This window comes from Myodes glareolus, chromosome 17, assembly GCF_982192425.1.
Source record: "Myodes glareolus chromosome 17, mMyoGla1.1, whole genome shotgun sequence".
Taxonomy (NCBI): domain Eukaryota; kingdom Metazoa; phylum Chordata; class Mammalia; order Rodentia; family Cricetidae; genus Myodes; species Myodes glareolus.
In genome coordinates, this window is record NC_142042.1 from 53,637,428 (window position 1) to 53,654,696 (window position 17,269).

Sequence of the window (17,269 nt, forward strand, 5' to 3'; positions counted from 1 at the left end):
TATATATATAGACATATATATATGTATATATATAGACAGACAGACAGAGAGAGAGAGAGAGAGAGAGAGAGAGAGAGAGAGAGATCACAAGCACAGGGGAGCATAAAGGCACCTAAAAAGAAGTGCTCATAATTTAAAACATGGAAAACAAAATAATTTGGAAACCTTGATTTAAAAAAAAAGTCCCCTTCTAGTCCTCATGAAAACCCAACACACACAGGTGATGTATGCTCATATTTCACACAGAACACACACATAGTAGCCTAAACCAAGGCATATGACAACGGTTTACAGTGTGCTGGGTCAATTAAAGTTGAGTTTATCGGGGTAACAGATGCAGGTCAACAGTAGGGGCTCAGATTGCAAAGTGAGCTGCTGCCTGTACCCAGACATCACTAGGGGCAGTGGAATAGGAAGCACCTTTGTAGCTGTGTCAAGCAGTGCACCTGGGAGGAGGGAGGAGACATCACTAGGGGCAGTGGAATAGGAAGCACCTTTGTAGCTGTGTCACGTAGTGCACCTGGAGGAGGGAGGGGACCTAGGAGACTTTTGGGAAAGCCCTGTGTGAGGAGAAGACTCAAGCAAGGGGACTCCAGGAGTGACCTCACTTCCTTATCGATGACATCACAATGCAGAGCCCTGCAACCAGGTAGTCAACTGCCTAGAGACAGCCCAGTAGGCTCACTTGTCTTCAGACAGGAGAGAAAGCAGGATGTTCTCCTGTTGTTTTCGAGTTCGTGGAGGCTCAGACCTCAAGACTGAGAAAAGTAGAGGCCAAGGTGAAGGCCATGGTGGTGCCCGGAGAAGCTGGGTTCACTCCTGCCTCCAGTGCCTCTGGCCATTTGGTCAGAAAGAAAAAACCTTGAGTCAGGGCAGCCAGGACCAGGACCGCATAGACCAGGTAACCACTCTGAAATCTCCATTTTCCCAAATTTCACTCTTAGAGTTTGGCAGTGTAAAGGCTCAGGAAACGTGGAATGATAATAATTATAACATTGCAGTTCTGTGCCTATTTGAATCATCCTCCTTGCTCTCTCCTCAGGTGGAGAAGGAGTCCTTGCTCTCTCCTCAGGTGGAGAAGGAGTCCTTGCTCTCCCCTCAGGTGGAGAAGGAGTCTGCACCAAAGGAGTCTGCCCCAATTGTCCTGAAGAACACTGCCCCAGAGGAGAGGAAGGAGTCTTTCCCAAGCGACCTTGAAGAGTCTGGTCCAAAGGACACTAAGGAGTGTGGTCCAAAGGAGCCCAGTGTGTTTGCCCCAAATGAGCCAAAGGAGTTCTGCATCAACACGCTGGATGTGCTGGTGGATAACATGTTGACTGCTGTGAAGGACGGAGACCGGAATTCTCTCATAGCCTACCTCTATATATACCCGATGTGTGCCACCATCCAGCAGATACTCGACCTGCTCTTCAGACGGTGAGTGCACACCTCCCAGCTCAGAGGCCTCAGGTCCTCTTGTTGTTTATGGGAAGTCTCTGCCTTTCTCTGAGCCACTTAGTTGTTAGAGTCTTGTCAGAAGCCAGCAGCTTGGTATGAGATGTTGCTTCCTCCAGGTTGTGCCCTAGGAACTGTCACGTGAACAGCGGAGACGCAAAGAGTGTGGGGGTCCTCTGCACCTTCAAGAAGCTCCCTATCCTTGGCCAGTTTTTCTGGAATCTTAGTCAAATCACTTCTCTCATTGTAAAGGAGATGCTAGAACTCCTACAGTAGCACGGAATAGAGATGGGTCTGGAGTGGAGACCCGTGGAGGGGAATCCAAGGGCACCTGTGCCCACTGAGATGTTTGGTAGACATACTTGTGATCACCCACTGTACGAACATATTTGAAGCCCCTACTGAATAAAGGTGAACTAATAACTCGAGAGCAGACAGAGCTTCTAGGCTCTGGACTTTGATTCTGCTCCAGGAATCAATAGGTCCCTTAGATGTCTTTTAGGTGGAGAACTAGGACCCCACAGGTGACTTCCTTCCTCAACTCCCCCAGGTATGCATACTTCCGTCCTGGATGTGAAGAAGATGAAGAAATAAAGAAGTAAGTGGGCTTTACAACACGAGAAAGGCCTTGGCTCTGCAGGGTGGGCTCCCTTGGGTACCAAGGGTGAGGGATGGCCCATGCTTGGGTCTCACGCTCCTGGTTTCTACTACCAGACGGATGTCTAAGCATTGCCTGGAGGGTCTGAAGAATTGCATGGGCAGGGTCCTTACAAGTGCGGATATGCAGAAAGCCTGTCACCTCCTGTGCCAATGTGAGACTCTACACTCATCTCAGTCCTGTCATGAAGGCTTGCTCAGCTGTGCTCCATTAGAGCCTGAGCATGGGCTGTGTGCAGCTCCCTGCTCACATGGAGCTCTCAGCCCTGCTCATTGTCCTCATTTGCATAAGGGCTGGGTATCTTCTCCCTCGCAGTCTCACATGCACAGAGTCTAGCAGGGGTGGAGGAGGAAAGTCCAGGCCCCTGACTGTGCTGTCTGTGTCTTTCCACCAGCATCATCTGTACCCTCCTGCACACATGGATGGACGAGTTCCCCGGAGATTTTTCAAATACCACAAACCTGTCTGCACTTAAGAAGGTGAAGACCTACCTGATGTTGAACATTCCGTACTCAGATCTTCTTGTTCGTTTCCATGAGATCCATATGAGTTTGGAGGTAGAAGTGGACAGTGATTCAGAGGACAGCGAATGAGTAAGCCCAGGTAGCTACTTGACACTCTTTGAGGTGGGTTCAAGACCTGAAATGCTCGTGGGATCTTTAAGAGGCTCCTCTTTGCAGCAGTAGTTACTGGACCCTAGGCTGGGCACACATGCTTTTGCAGGATAGCATCTGGGAATTCAGGCAGACATGGTCTCCCCTGTGTTTGCAAAGGCTGAGAAAGAGGTCTCATCCTGGGCATGAGCTCCCCTCCTCTCCCTGCACTGCCACTTCTCCGTCAAGAGATGCCTACATCAGCAGCAATCTGTCTCTATCCTTAGATCCTCAGAGCTGCAGGGAGAGCCGCACATGGACAGATCTAACCAGCATCAAAGACAGCTACTCTTGAGCCTGACCCATCTTGTGCACTGAGCGGGAGAGCAGAAAACCTACGAGAAAGATCTGTGCCACGTGTGCAGATGGAGCAGCAGTTGGGTCCCCACTCCTGCCATTAGCCGTGGATGCTCTGGCCACTCGACCTCTCAGCCTGTCAGCAGACACAGTGCAACTTTGTGGGGGGGGGGGGAATTAACTCTCCCAGGAACAGTCCGGCCCCCTTGCTCATCTCAGTGTCCCTCATCTCTCTGCTCTGCAGACAGCACCAGTCCTGTTGTTCCCCACAGAATCACCCCTGGTTTCAGCCCAGCACCATTCCCAGACCCCCAGCAAGCTACCCCTCCCAAGTCATAGTTTTTCTTATTGTTATAGATTTTTTCATTTGTGTTAATTTTAATATTGGTTTTAATAAATGTTTCTTGTTTGCTTTTCATTGTATAATTGTGATCATGGTGTTTACACAGCTTGCTTGTACGCGGCCTAGCAGATGACACTGTTTCTGGGAGAGGCCAATGACTCCTGCCCTGTTAGTAGCAGGAGACACCACAGGGCAGACAGCTCTTTCAGACAGAAGTGAGACGGTGTAAAGGAGCCCTGCCTTCCTCCTTTGTCTCTCTTGATCATTCTAGACTCTGTTGATCATTCAGGAGATGAAAGGTTCTCTGCTGTCCGTTCATTCCTCTGCATCCCTATAGCTGGTGCTTCTGCACTACCCCAGGACTCAGTTAGCCCAGAAGCAAGAGGACCTTGAGGCACAGCTATCTGGGGCACTTTGAAATACCAATTCATTCTAACCCTTTAGAGGCAGAGTTGATGACAATTTTCCTAAGAGGGGAATATGTGTAGAATAGGAGCCTATTCTGGATTAGGACTTAGTGACTGTAAATAAACCATCTTTGTTACAGACCTCCATCTCCACGTATGATGAGTGTTGAGAAGGAAAACTGAAACAGGGCCACTGATCCCCCACAGCAGGGGCAAGCTGGCCAGGAATTGTTTGAACCTGCTGAATTCTTTCATTTTAGGACTTGGTGGCATGAGAGGACTGTTTCTCAATCTGATCTAATAGAGACGTCATTAAAAATGCTGGCCTTTGGCAATGCTAGCAGAGAAGGTCATGGGCTCGACACTCAATTCAACAGCAAAGGTGCTCAGAGGAGCACAGAGCAGCCTGCAGTGACATTCGCTCTCTAGGCCTTCTTCCTCTGAGATGGGCCAGTCTCCGTGTGCTTGGGATTGCTTGCTTATGCCTGAAGTCTGCCTTTGCTTCCGCATAACCAAGCCTGGATACTCTTGCTTTTGTTCCTAATTTTTAGTTGTAGAGATACTTTGTGGGTTCGCTTGATGTATAGTTCAAATGTCCTTTGGGTATAGATAATATTTAAATATATGTATACATAAATATATATTGTCAGCTGCTGTTTCAGCTCAGTGATAAGCTGGCTCTTAATGGGATTTGAACCACCTACTTCAGACCCAAGCATGGTTATCCCTAAGTTTCTTTCAAAGTTGCAATCTAGCCTGTCTCTCTAACGCTGTGAATGGGAGGGGAATCAAGAGAGTGAAAGAGAGCAAGAGAGATGAGAGAGAGATTGAGAGAGAGAAGGAGAAAGAGAGAGAGAGAGAGAGAGAAAGAGAGAGATGAGAGAGAGAGATTGAGAGAGAGAGAGAGAGGAGAGAGAGAGAGAAACGAGAGCGAGATTGAGAGCGACAGACAGAGAGAGGCGAGAGAGAGAGAGAGAGAGAGAGAGAGAAACGAGAGCGAGATTGAGAGCGACAGACAGAGAGAGGGGAGAGAGAGAGAGAGAGAGAGAGAGAGAGAAGAGAGAGAGAGAGAGAGAGAGAAACAAGAGCGAGCTTGAGAGCGACAGACAGAAAGAGGCGAGAGAGAGAGAGAGAAATGAGAGCGAGATTGAGAGCGACAGACAGAGAGAGGCGAGAGAGAGAAAGAGAGAGAGAGAAGAGAGAGAGAGAGAGAGAGAAACAAGAGCGAGCTTGAGAGCGACAGACAGAAAGAGGCGAGAGAGAGAGAGAGAGAAATGAGAGCGAGATTGAGAGCGACAGACAGAGAGAGGGGAGAGAGAGAGAGAGAGAGAGAGAGAGAGAGAGAGAGAAGAAGAGAACAGGTGAGCATTAGCACAGGTAATGAGAAGAGCTCAGACTTGAAAACACGGCTACTATGAGAGGAGATTTAGAAACAGAAATAAAGGAACTTCAAACAAAACACAAGCTAACACTAATTCATCATTTATAGCCTACACTTTGTGCAAACTCTGATTGGTTTCCTGGTGTGTGTTCTTCAACATTGGAGATAACTCTCATCTGGTCCCACAGAGCTGGATCAGTCATGAAGACAGCAATAGAATCATGACTGTCGGCTGTAGAGCTGGCCTCATTGGTTCCCCCAGCTTCTGCTTTTTATAGGACCATGGGTAACTCCTAAGTAGAAGGCTGATTTTAATTTAACCTGCATTTTTTTCAGTGACTCACAAACTCCATACTCAGCTGTGACACTTTTGAGCACTACTGCTGGTGGCGTGACAACCACTCTGCATGTTTGTCAGTGCTTCTCTGTCCCTGCTTCCTTTCTTTTTTTAAAAAAAAAAAATTTATTTATTATGTATGCAATATTCTGTCTGTGTGTATGCCTGCAGGCCAGAAGAGGGCACCAGACCCCATTACAGATGGTTGTGAGCCACCATGTGGTTGCTGAAATCAAACTCAGGACCTTTGGAAGAGCAGGCAATGCTCTTAACCTCTGAGCCATCTCTCCAGCCCTCTGTCCCTCCTTTCAACCTTGAGCTGTCTTGAGATAAAAGCTCCTTCTCTGGAAGGAGAAAAAAACTTCCTTCCAGAGAAGGAGCTTTTATCTCACATAGGTTGACTTGAGAAGGAAAGAACCACCTCCAACACAGCAACTCAGAAAGCCCTCAAAACCAATATGGGAGAAGGAGAAGAAATACCAGTAAGCCAGTAAATGGAAGGTTTTGCTCTGTGCCTGCTTGCCCTCACTCTCACTGCGAGCTCATCTACCCTGTGGTTGAGGCATTCCTTTGCTGGTACTAGTTCTGCAGAATCCAACATAGACAGAACACTAGCAGCTCTCTAGACCTCCCGAAGATCCATCTGCAATTGGGACTGCTGAGACATCCAGTCTTATGGCATGATATTTATTGAACTACTTGTACCACGGCAGAGAAGTCACTCTAATAATTTATACACAACACAAGCACACATAAACACACACACACACATGCATATAACACAAACAACACACACATATACACACAATTCAATCTATCAATCTGTTCCTCTAGATAACCGTAAATAATATACAAATGGAAATTATAAACAAGAAGATATTGCTATCATTCTATCAGGAAAATTAAACTTCATACCAAATAGAATTAGAAGAGATAAAAAGAGACACTACATATTGATTGCTAAAAGAAATAATACACTAAGAAGAAAAACTAATTTAAACTTTAAAGGATCAAAATTCCAGAAACTTGAATTTCATTAAAAAATTAATAAAAGACCACATGGGGGTCTTGAATACTCCACTCCCATATTTACATAGGTCATACACACTACAAACAACCTTCAGAGCTAACATAATCTACTGATGGAGTGAACTGAAGAGATGTATAGAATATTCCCACAAGAGATAATAAGTACACATTTTTGCAGCAGTTCATGGAAGGTTCTTCCAAATGAATCAACCTCAACACAATGAAAACAAAGAAAACTAACATCTTATCAGACCACAGTGAAATAAAAGTAGAAATTAACAATTCTAGAAAAGTCCATAACCCCCAAAATACATGGACACTGAAAAATGAATTATTGAGTTAACAGTTGTGGGTCATCCAAGAAATAAGACAGGAAATTTTCATATTCTCAAAGACAAACAAAAATTAAAAGAGACCTATCAGAAAGTCTGAGACACAGCCAAGGCAGCCCAAAGATGAACGTTTATAGTAATAAGTGTTCATATTAAAAAAGATTCTGAAAGTCATTGCCAGGACAAGGTATCACCTGTGCCTGGACATGGCTTCACCAAGCTCTTAGGATTCCCTCATTACACTGGCCCTGCCCCGCTTGGGCTGACAGCAGTGGCCACATTGCCCCTGCTCAGTGCTCTCCTCCTCCACAGAAGGAGAAGCAGAGACCAGGTCGGCCCCTACTAGGACCCTCTGCCTGGGAGCCTCCAGCCAGAGCTTCAGCCTCTGCCACAGCCTTCCCGCCACCAGACCCCTCCTCTGTCTCCTCCTCCAGAGTCACCTCACTCACTGTTGAGTCTGAGCATTGGGCTGCAATGCACTCAGAGTCTCTGGCATTTTTCAATGACCCCTGGCATCCCAGCAGCAAGAAGCACAGCAGAAATGCAGTCCCATGGCTGCTGTAGCCAACCCATTCCCCAGACTCTGTGCACAGTCCCAGGAGCAGATCGTGCGGTGAAGTCACGGACCTCTGGATCTGGGCACCATGAGAGGACTGCTGCTCTCTCAGGTGGTGAACTGTCACCGCCCCGCCCCAGAGCAGATCACCTGTGAACTATCACCCCTCTGATCTACCTGCACAGGCCAAGACTGCCTGCTCTCTCAGGAGGCCACCCAGGCCAATGGCCATCCCAGGGCTGGGATGAGAAGTCTTGGTGCCTACTGGTCAACTACATATCCATCCCCTTATCCCTGTCCCTCCCTAATAAACTAAACCTGGCTGTGGTGGCACAGGCCTTTAATCCCTGCACTCTGGAGGCAGAACGTGGATCTCTGTGACTTTGAGGCCAACCTGGTCTACAAGAGCCAGTTCCAGGACAAAATCTAAAGCTACAGAGAAACCCTGTCTTGAAAAACAAACGAACAAGCAAGCAAAAAATTAAATCAAAAAATTCAATAAATAAAAATAAAAACATAAACTCCTACATGGGTTTGTTAAACTCCGGGGTGTACTTCTCACAGCTGCAGAAACAACACACATGCCCTGCCAAGTATCGGCTGGGACAGGGCCTAACAGCATGCTCCACTGTGGGGTCAGACAGGACAGGGCTGAGCTGCCTGAAGGCAACACATCATGGCCTTGGTGACAGCAGAGGCCTCCAGAGACTGTCTGACCATGGAAGCCTCAGTCTCAGCCCCACCTGCACCTACACCTACCAAAAGCAGGACATCGCCTACACCTGGAGGAGTGACCACTGGAATCATGGCCCTGCCTGCACCTAAAGAAGTGATCATCTGAGCTTTGGGCCATAAACACCTGGAAGAGCCATCACCAGGGTCTCAACCCTGCCTGCATCTGAAAGAGCATTCAAGGGAGCCACAGCCACCAGCCACAGCAATTGGCAGAAGAGGGACCAGTTGAAGATCACACAGGCTTCCTCCATACAGACTGGAGGAAAAGATGGCTGGACAATAAGACAGGAACACAGCACAATGATACAGCAACACCGTAACAATACAGAAACTAGTCATTCTATAGCGAGAAGACATGAACATCCCAAAGCAGGTGAAGCAGAAGAAAACGACACTAAAAATAACTTCATGAAAATGATGATGGCCTTTACAGAGGAAAGAAAATTTTCCCTTAAAGAAAAGAAAGAAAAGACAAATAAAAAATTGGAAGAGAACAACAAAATTTCTTGAAGAAACCTAAGATAAAGAACTCAAACAGGCTTGCTGGGTGCAGACTCAGTGGACAAAGAAACTCCTGCAGCAGCTGCACTCACCACTTTGTCCCCAGACTCTCAGCACAAAGCAGGCTGAGTTGGGGGAATCCAATGACCCTGTAGAAGGGAAGGGTTCCTGGGAGAAAGCTGGGATGGGATGGGAAGAGAGAGGCAGTAGCCGGGGAGAGAAGCCCCTGCTGAATGACCAGAAAGTTTAGGGAGTTGGAGGGTGCCTGTGCTCCTTTTCCGGGGCGGCCGGCCGGCCGGTCAGGTACACACTTAACTCTCTGGATGAAACTTCTGGTACAGAGGTCCCTGCGAGGTCCCTGGTCAGCAAGTAACCATGATCCTGTACCAGAAGATCTGTTTGGAGGGCCTACTTCAGGGTGGAGAGGATCTGAGAGACAACTCCAGTGCTGAGGGGACCTAAGAGAGGGCAGACCAAGAAAAACACCCAAGTACACAGGTAGTCACAGCAAAGATCAGACCAAGCTGCCAAGACTCTCCTAACAGCATTTAAAGGAAGAGATGGGCAGGCGCCAAAGCAAGAATTCCCCCAACAATCTGAAAAGCAACATGGATAACACCAGAAACCAGCGAACATACAACAGGAAGACTTGAACACCCTAATCCAGAAGAAGTAGAAGAAACTGACTTTAGACTTAACATGATGAAATGTTAGAGACCATTAAACAGGATATGAAAAACTCCTTTAAAGAAATGGATGAGGGGGGCTGGAGAGATGGCTCAGAGGCTAAGAGCATTGCCTGCTCTTCCAAAGTTCCTGAGTTCAATTCCCAGCAACCACATGGTGGCTCACAACCATCTGTAATGGGGTTTGGTGCCCCCTTCTGGCCTGCAAGCATACCTGCAGGTAGACTACTGTATACATAATAAATAAATAAATAAATAAATAAATAAATAAATAAATAAATAAAAGAAATGGAAGAGAAGACTAACAAAAAGTTAGAAGAAATGAATAAATCCCTCAAAGATACCCAAGAAAACCAAGAAAAAGCAATCAAACAGGTAAGGGAAACAGTCCAAGACTTGAAAACTGAAATGAAGGCAATGAAGAAAACACAAACCGAGAAATGGCAGGAAATGGAAAATCTGGGTAAATGAACAGAAACTACAGAGACAAGTATAACCAACAGAATACAAGAAATAGAATAACGAATCTCAGATTCTGAAAACACCATAGAGAAAATAAATGCACTGATCAAAGAAAACAGCAAATCCAACAAATTCTCATCACAAAACATCCAGGAAATCTGGGATACCATATAAAGACCAAACATAAGAATAATAGGGGTAGAAGAAGGAGAAGAATTACAGTTCAAAGGACCAGAAAATATATTCAACAAAATTATAGAAGAAAACTTTCGCAACCTAAAGAAGGAGATGCCTATGAAGGTACAAAAAGCATACAGAACACCGAATAAACTGGATCAAAAAACAAATCCCCTCACCATATAATAATCAAAACACAAAATATACAGAATAAAGAAAGAATATTAAGAGCTGCAAAGGAAAAAGGTCAAGTAACTTATAAAGGTAAACCTATCAGAATTACACCTGACTTCTCTATGGAAACCATGAAAGCCAGAAGGTTTTGGTTAGATGTGCTGCAGAAGCTAAGAGATCATGAAAGGAAGTCCAGACTACTTTACCCAGCCAAACTTTCATTCACCATCAATGGAGAAAACAAGATATTCCAGGATAAAAACAAATTTAAACAATACGTAGCCACAAATCCAGTCTTACAGAAAGTAATAAAAGGAAAAGCACAACCCAAGGAACCCAACAATGCCCACAATAACTCAGACATCTAACAACGCTCCACCAGCAAAACTCAAAGAAGCGAAACACACAAACTCTACCACCAAATAAATAAGTAAATAAATAAATAAAATAACCGGAGTTAACAACCACTGGTCATTAATATCACTTAATATCAATGGACTCAATTCACCTATAAAAAGGCACAGACTAAGAGACTGGATAGGAAAACAGGATCCAACATTCTGCTGTTTACAAGAAACACGCCTCAACCACAAAGACAGACATCTACTCAGAGTAAAGGGTTGGGAAAAGGGTTTTCAAGCAAACGGACCTAAGAAACAAGCAGGTATGGCTATTCTAATTTCTAACAAAATTGACTTCAAACCAAAATCAATCAGAAGAGATGGAGATGGACATTTTATACTCATAACAGGAACAATTCATCAGGAGGAAGTCTTAATCCTGAATATCTATGCCCCTAATATAAAAGCACCCACTTATGTAAAAGAAACACTTCTAGAACTCAAGGCAGTCATCAAACCACACACACTAATAGTAGGAGACTTCAACACACCTCTCTCATCAATGGACAGGTCAATCAGACAGAAATCTAACAGAGAAATAAGAGAATTAACATAGGTAATGAATCAAATGGACTTAACAGACATCTATAGAACATTCCACCAAATAGGAAAGAATATGCCTTCACAGCATCTCATGGAATCTTCTTGAAAATTGATCACATACTCAGTAACAAAGCAAACTTCCAAGATACAAAAAAATTTTAGTAACCACCTATGTCTTATTGGATCACCATGGATTAAAGTTAGAATTCAACAACAATGCTACCCCCATAAAGCCTACAAACTCATGGAAGCTGAACAGTCAACTACTGAATCACCCCTGGGTCAAGGAAGAAATAAAGAAAGAAATTAAAGTCTTCCTTGAACTTAATGAAAATAAAGACACAACATACTCAGACCTATGGGACACTATGAAAGCAGTGCTAAGAGGAAAGTTCATAGCACTAAGTGCCCAATTAAAGAAAACGAAGAAAGCACACGTTGGCGACTTAACAGCACACTTGAAAGCTCTAGAAAAAAAAAGAAGCTGATTCACCCAGGAGGAGTAGAAGACTGGAAATAATCAAACTGAGGGCTGAAATCAACAAAATAGAAACACAGAAAACAATCCAAAGAATCAATGAAACAAAAAGTTGGTTCTTGGAGAAAATCAACAAGACTGACAAACCCCTATCCAAACTAATCAAACGGCAAAGAGAGAACACGCAAATTAAGAAGATCAGAAATGAAAAGGGGGACATAACCACAGACACAGAGGAAATTCAGAGAATCATTAGATCTTACTACAAAAGCCTATATGCCACAAAATTGGAAAATGTAAAAGAAATGGACTTTTTTTTAGATAAGTACCATATACCAAAGTTGAACTAAGACAAGGTGAACAATCTAAATAGACCTGTTAGTCGCGAAGAATTAGAAACTGTTATCAAAAACCTCCCTACCAAAAAAAGCCCAGGACCAGAGGGTTTCAATGCAGAATTCTACCAGAACTTCCAAGAAGGGCTAATACCTATACTCCTTAATGTATTTCACAATACAGAAACAGAAGAATCATTGCCAGGTTAAGATGGCGTCCCCGGTGGCCATCGCAGCACAGGCCGGCAAGCTTCTGCGAGAGCAAGCGCTGCAGCCACGGCTCCTGGCGGTCAGGTCCCAGAACTTCTTGGTATCCATGAACAAGCAGCTGTAGGATTCTTAACATTAATGGAAGCTTTACGATATTGTAAGGTTGGGTCTTACTTGAAATCTCCAAAATTCCCTATTTGGATTGTTGGCAGTGAAACTCACCTCACCGTGTTTTTTGCCAAGGATATGGCTTTAGTTGCCCCTGAGGCACCTTCTGAACAAGCCAGAAGAGTTTTTCAAATCTATGATCCAGAAGATAATGGATTCATAGCCGACTCCCTTCTGGAAGATGTGATGAAAGCTTTGGACCTTGTTTCAGACCCTGAGTATATAAATCTCATGAAGAACAAATTAGATCCAGAAGGATTAGGAATCATTTTGTTGGGTCCATTTCTTCAAGAATTTTTTCCTGATCAGGGCTCCAATGGTCCAGAATCTTTTACTGTATACCACTACAATGGATCGAAGCAGTCAAATTATAATGAAAAGGTAATGCATGTGGAAGGGACTGCCGTGGTTATGGGCTTTGAAGACCCCATGCTACAGACAGATGACATGCCTCTTAAACACTGTCTCCAAACCAAATGGCCATGCATTGAGTTACTGTGGACCACAGAATGCTCACCTTCACTCAACTGAGTTGACTGAGTATTTATAAGGAAGATTGTAAAATGGGTGTTGAAAGGGGGATTCATGACTGGCTACATTAAGCTAAACACTGGTATTGTTGATTAACTGTAAATAACAATTAAAAACACATTTTCAGTGTTTAAGAGATGTTTAAATTATTTGTTCTAAAGCTTTATGTTAAAGGTTATCCTAGTTTAATCCTTTCTGTGAAATTTACTGCAAAATTAGGCTTTAATTAAATTTTGTCACTTCTGCAGTCAGGTAATTGGTTGTTACTTACCAGATAATAAACACAATATTACAGCAGCTTTATAATGAGACTCAGCCACAAACACCTACCTGTTATCTCATTTCATTCAGGTTCATTTTGTTGTGTTTATTTTGCCTCCACACCAAAAATGTAGAAGTTAATTTTTGTTTTTCATTGTCATTCATTTATGGAAAATCTGTTTTCCATAAGAAATACTAATAATTAACAAAGTATCAAAAAAAGAGTCATTGCCAAATTCTTTCAATGAAGCTACAGTTACCCAGATACCAAAACCACACAAAGACAAAAAAAAGAAAGAGAATTACAGGCCAATCTCACTCATGAACATTGACGCAAAAATTCTCAATAAAATACTGGCAAACCGAATCCAAGAACACATTAAAAAATTATCCATTATGATCAAGTAGGCTTCATCCCAGAGATGTAGGGCTGGTTCAACATACGAAAATCTATCAATGTAATCCATCATATAAATAAACTGAAGGGAAAACCATATGATCATGTCACTGGATGCTAAAAAATCATTTGACAAAATTCAACACCCCTTTATGATAAAAGTGTTGGAGAGAATAGGGATACGAGGATCATGCCTAAATATAATAAAAGCTATTTACAGCAAGCCAACAGCTAATATCAAATTAAATGGAGAGAAACTCAAAGCCATTCCACTAAAATCAGGAACACGACAAGGCTGTCCACTCTCTCCATACCTCTTCAATATAGTGCTTGAAGTTCTAGCAATAGCAATAAGACAACATAAGGGGATTAAGCGTATTCGAATTAGAAAGGAAGAAGTCAAATTATCGTTATTTGCAGGTGATATGATAGTGTACATAAGCGACCCCAAAAACTCTACCAAAGAACTCCTACAGCTGATAAATATCTTTAGTAATGTGGTAGGATACAAGATCAACTCCAAAAAATTAGTTGCCCTCCTATACACAAAGGATAAAGAAGCAGAGAGGGAAATCAGAGAAACATCACCTCTCACGATAGCCACAAATAGCATAAAATATCTTGGGGTAACTCTAAACAAGGAAGTGAAAGACTTATTTGACAAGAACTTTAAGTCTTTTTTTTTTAAAGATTTATTTATTAATTATGTATACAGCATTCTACTTGCATGTGTCCCTGCAGGCCAGAAGAGGGCGCCAGATCTCATTACAGATGGTTGTGAGCTATCACGTGGTTGCTGGGAATTGAACTCAGAACCTTTGGAAGAACAGTCAGTGCTCTTAACCTCTGAGCCATCTCTCCAGCCCAGAACTTTAAGTCTTTGAAGAAAGAAATTGAAGAGGATACCAGAAAATGGAAGGATCTCCCTTGCTCTTGGATTGGGAGGATCAACATAGTAAAAATGGCAATTCTACCAAAAGCAATCTATAGATTCAATGCAATCCCCATCAAAATCCCATCAAAATTCCTCACGGACTTTGGGAGAACAATAATCAACTTTATATGGAAAAACAAAAACCCAGGATAGCCAAAACAATCCTATACAATAAAGGAACTTCTGGAGGCATGACCATCCCTGACTTCAAACTCTATTACAGAGCTACAGTGATGAAAACAGCTTGGTACTGGCATAAGAACAGAGACATCGACCTATGGAATTGAATAGAAGACCCGGATATTAACCCACAAACCTATGAACACCTGATTTTCGACAAGGGAGCTAAAAGTATACAATGGATGAAAGAAACCATCTTTAACAAATGGTGCTGGCACAACTGGATGTCAACCTGTAGAAGAATGAAAGTAGATCCATATCTATCACCATGCACAAAACTCAAGTCCAAATGGATTAAAGACCTCAATATTAATCTGACCACATTGAACCTGATAGAAGAGAAAGTGGGAAGTAGGCTACAAGACATTGGCACAGGAGATCACTTCATAGGTAGAACCCTAATAGTACAGACAATAAGAGAAACAATGAATAAATGGGACCTCCTGAAACTAAGAAGATTCTGTAAAGCAAAGGACACTGTCATTAAGACAAAAAGACATCCTACTGAATAGGAGAAGATCTTCACCAATCCCACATCAGACAAAAGTTTGATCTCCAAAATATATAAAGAACTCAAGAAACTAGACTTTAAAATTCTCATTCATCCAATTAAAAACTGAGGTACTGAACTGAACAGAGAATTCTCAACAGAAAAACTTTGAATGGCCAAAAGACACTTAAGGTCATGCTCAACCTCCTTAGCGATCAGGGAAATGAAAATCAAAACAACTTTGAGATACCATCTTACACCTGTCAGAATGGCTAAAATCAAACACACCAATGATAGCCTATGCTGGAGAGGATGTGGAGTAAGGGGAACACTCATCCATTGCTGGTGGGAATGCAAACTTGTGCAGCCACTGTGGAAATCAGTGTGGTGGTTTCTCAGGAAATTTGGAGTCAACCTTTCTCAGGATCCAGCAATACCACTCTTGGGAATATACCCAAGAGATGCCCAATCATACTGCAAAAGCATTTGTTCAGCTATGTTCATAGCAGCATTATTTGTAATAGCCAGAACCTGGAAACATCTAAGATGTCCCTCAATGGAAGAATAGATAAAGAAAGTGTGGAGTATAAACACATTAGAGTACTATTCAGCAGAAAAAAAAATGATATCTTGAATTTTGCATGCAAATGGATGAAAATAGAAAACACTATCCTGAGTGAGATAACCCAGACCCAAAAAGATGAATATGGTATGTACTCACCCATTAGTGGACCCTAGCCATAAACCAAGGACATTAAGCCTATAGCTCACAAGCCTAGAGAAGCCAAATAACAAGGTGAACCCAAAGAAAAACATATATAGATCCTCCTGGAAATTAGAAGGAACAAGATTGCCTGGCAAAAGTTGGGAGCATAGGGGTGGGGGTAGGGGTGAGGATGGAGGAAGGGGAGAGGGAGAGAGAGAGGGAAAGAGGAAAGACTGGAGAGAGCTTGGGGGTGTATGAGGGTGGGGATGGAGGAAGGGGGGATATAGGAGCGGAGAAGAAGATATCTACATTAAGGGAGCCATTTTAGCGCTGATAAAGGACTTGGCTCTAGAGGGGATCCCAGGTCTCCACGGGGATGTCCCCAGCTAGGTCGTTGGGCAGCAGAGGAGAGGGTGCTGAACTGGCCCTGCCCCACTATCACACCAATGTTTATATCAAATATCACCATAGAATCTTCGTCCGGCTATGGTTGGAGATAGAGACAGAGACCCTCATCAGAGCAACGGACTGAGCTCCTAAGGTCCAGTTGAAGGGCAGAAGGAGGGAGAAGACGAGCAAGGAAGTCAGGACCAAGAGGGGTAGGTCCACCAACTGAGACAATTTGCCTGTTCTAATGTGAGCTCACCAAATCCAGCTGGACTGGGACTGAATGAGCATGTGATCAAAAGGGACTCTCTGATTGTGGCTGTCAATGGGGACTGACTGAGCAGCCATTGATAAAGGCACTGGGACTTGTTTCTACTGCATGTTCTGTCTTTTTGGGATCTAGTCTATATGGATGTACAGCTTCCTAGGCCTGGATGGAGGGGGTGGGCCTTGGACTTCCCGCAGGGCAGGGTTCCCTGCCCTCTCTCAAGCAGGGAGGGAAAGGGAGGAAGGTAAGTAGTAGAGCAGGAGGAGATTGTGAGGGAAGGAAGTGTAAATATTTGAATGGAAAAATAAAAAAAAAAGAACTCAAACAGGTAAAGGAAACATTTCAGTACTTAAAAACTAAAGTAAAAGCAATAAAGAAAACACAAACAAAGGGAATCCTGGAAATGGGAAATCTGGGTAAATGATCAGGAACTAAAGATACAAGCATAAACAACAGACTACAAGAGATACAACAGAGACTCTCAGGCCTTGAAGATACGATTGAGGAAACAGAATCATGAGAAATTCAACAAATTCTTAAGACAAAATATCCAGGAAATCAGGGACACCATGAAAAGACTGAACTGAAGAATAATAGGGATAAAAGAAGGAGAAGAAATCCAACTCAAAAACATAGAAAAATATATTCAACAAAATCATAGAAGTAAACTTACCCAAACTAATGAAGGACATACCTATGAAAGTACAAGAAATTTACAAGACCAAATATACAAAAATAAATTAATTAATTAATTAATTAATAGACATCCCTTGCCACAAAATAATCAAAACACTAAACATGTAGAAAAAGGAAAGACT

At 43.2% G+C, this 17,269-nt stretch overlaps 1 protein-coding gene and 1 pseudogene across 1 annotated transcript; both read left to right on the top strand.

Annotated features, from left to right (window-relative positions):
- Positions 1 to 680: 680 nt before the first annotated feature.
- Positions 681 to 3,408, top strand: LOC125405570 (uncharacterized). Its single transcript, XM_048442158.3, has 5 exons — positions 681 to 901; positions 1,043 to 1,416; positions 1,985 to 2,032; positions 2,487 to 2,695; positions 2,973 to 3,408. The coding sequence occupies exons 1-4, from the start codon at positions 713 to 715 to the stop codon at positions 2,683 to 2,685; spliced, it is 810 nt and encodes a 269-aa protein (XP_048298115.3). The 5' UTR covers positions 681 to 712; the 3' UTR covers positions 2,686 to 2,695; positions 2,973 to 3,408.
- An 8,722-nt stretch (positions 3,409 to 12,130) lies between these two features.
- Positions 12,131 to 13,012, top strand: LOC125405584 (ubiquitin carboxyl-terminal hydrolase MINDY-3 pseudogene; annotated as a pseudogene).
- The last annotated feature ends 4,257 nt before the right edge of the window (positions 13,013 to 17,269 follow it).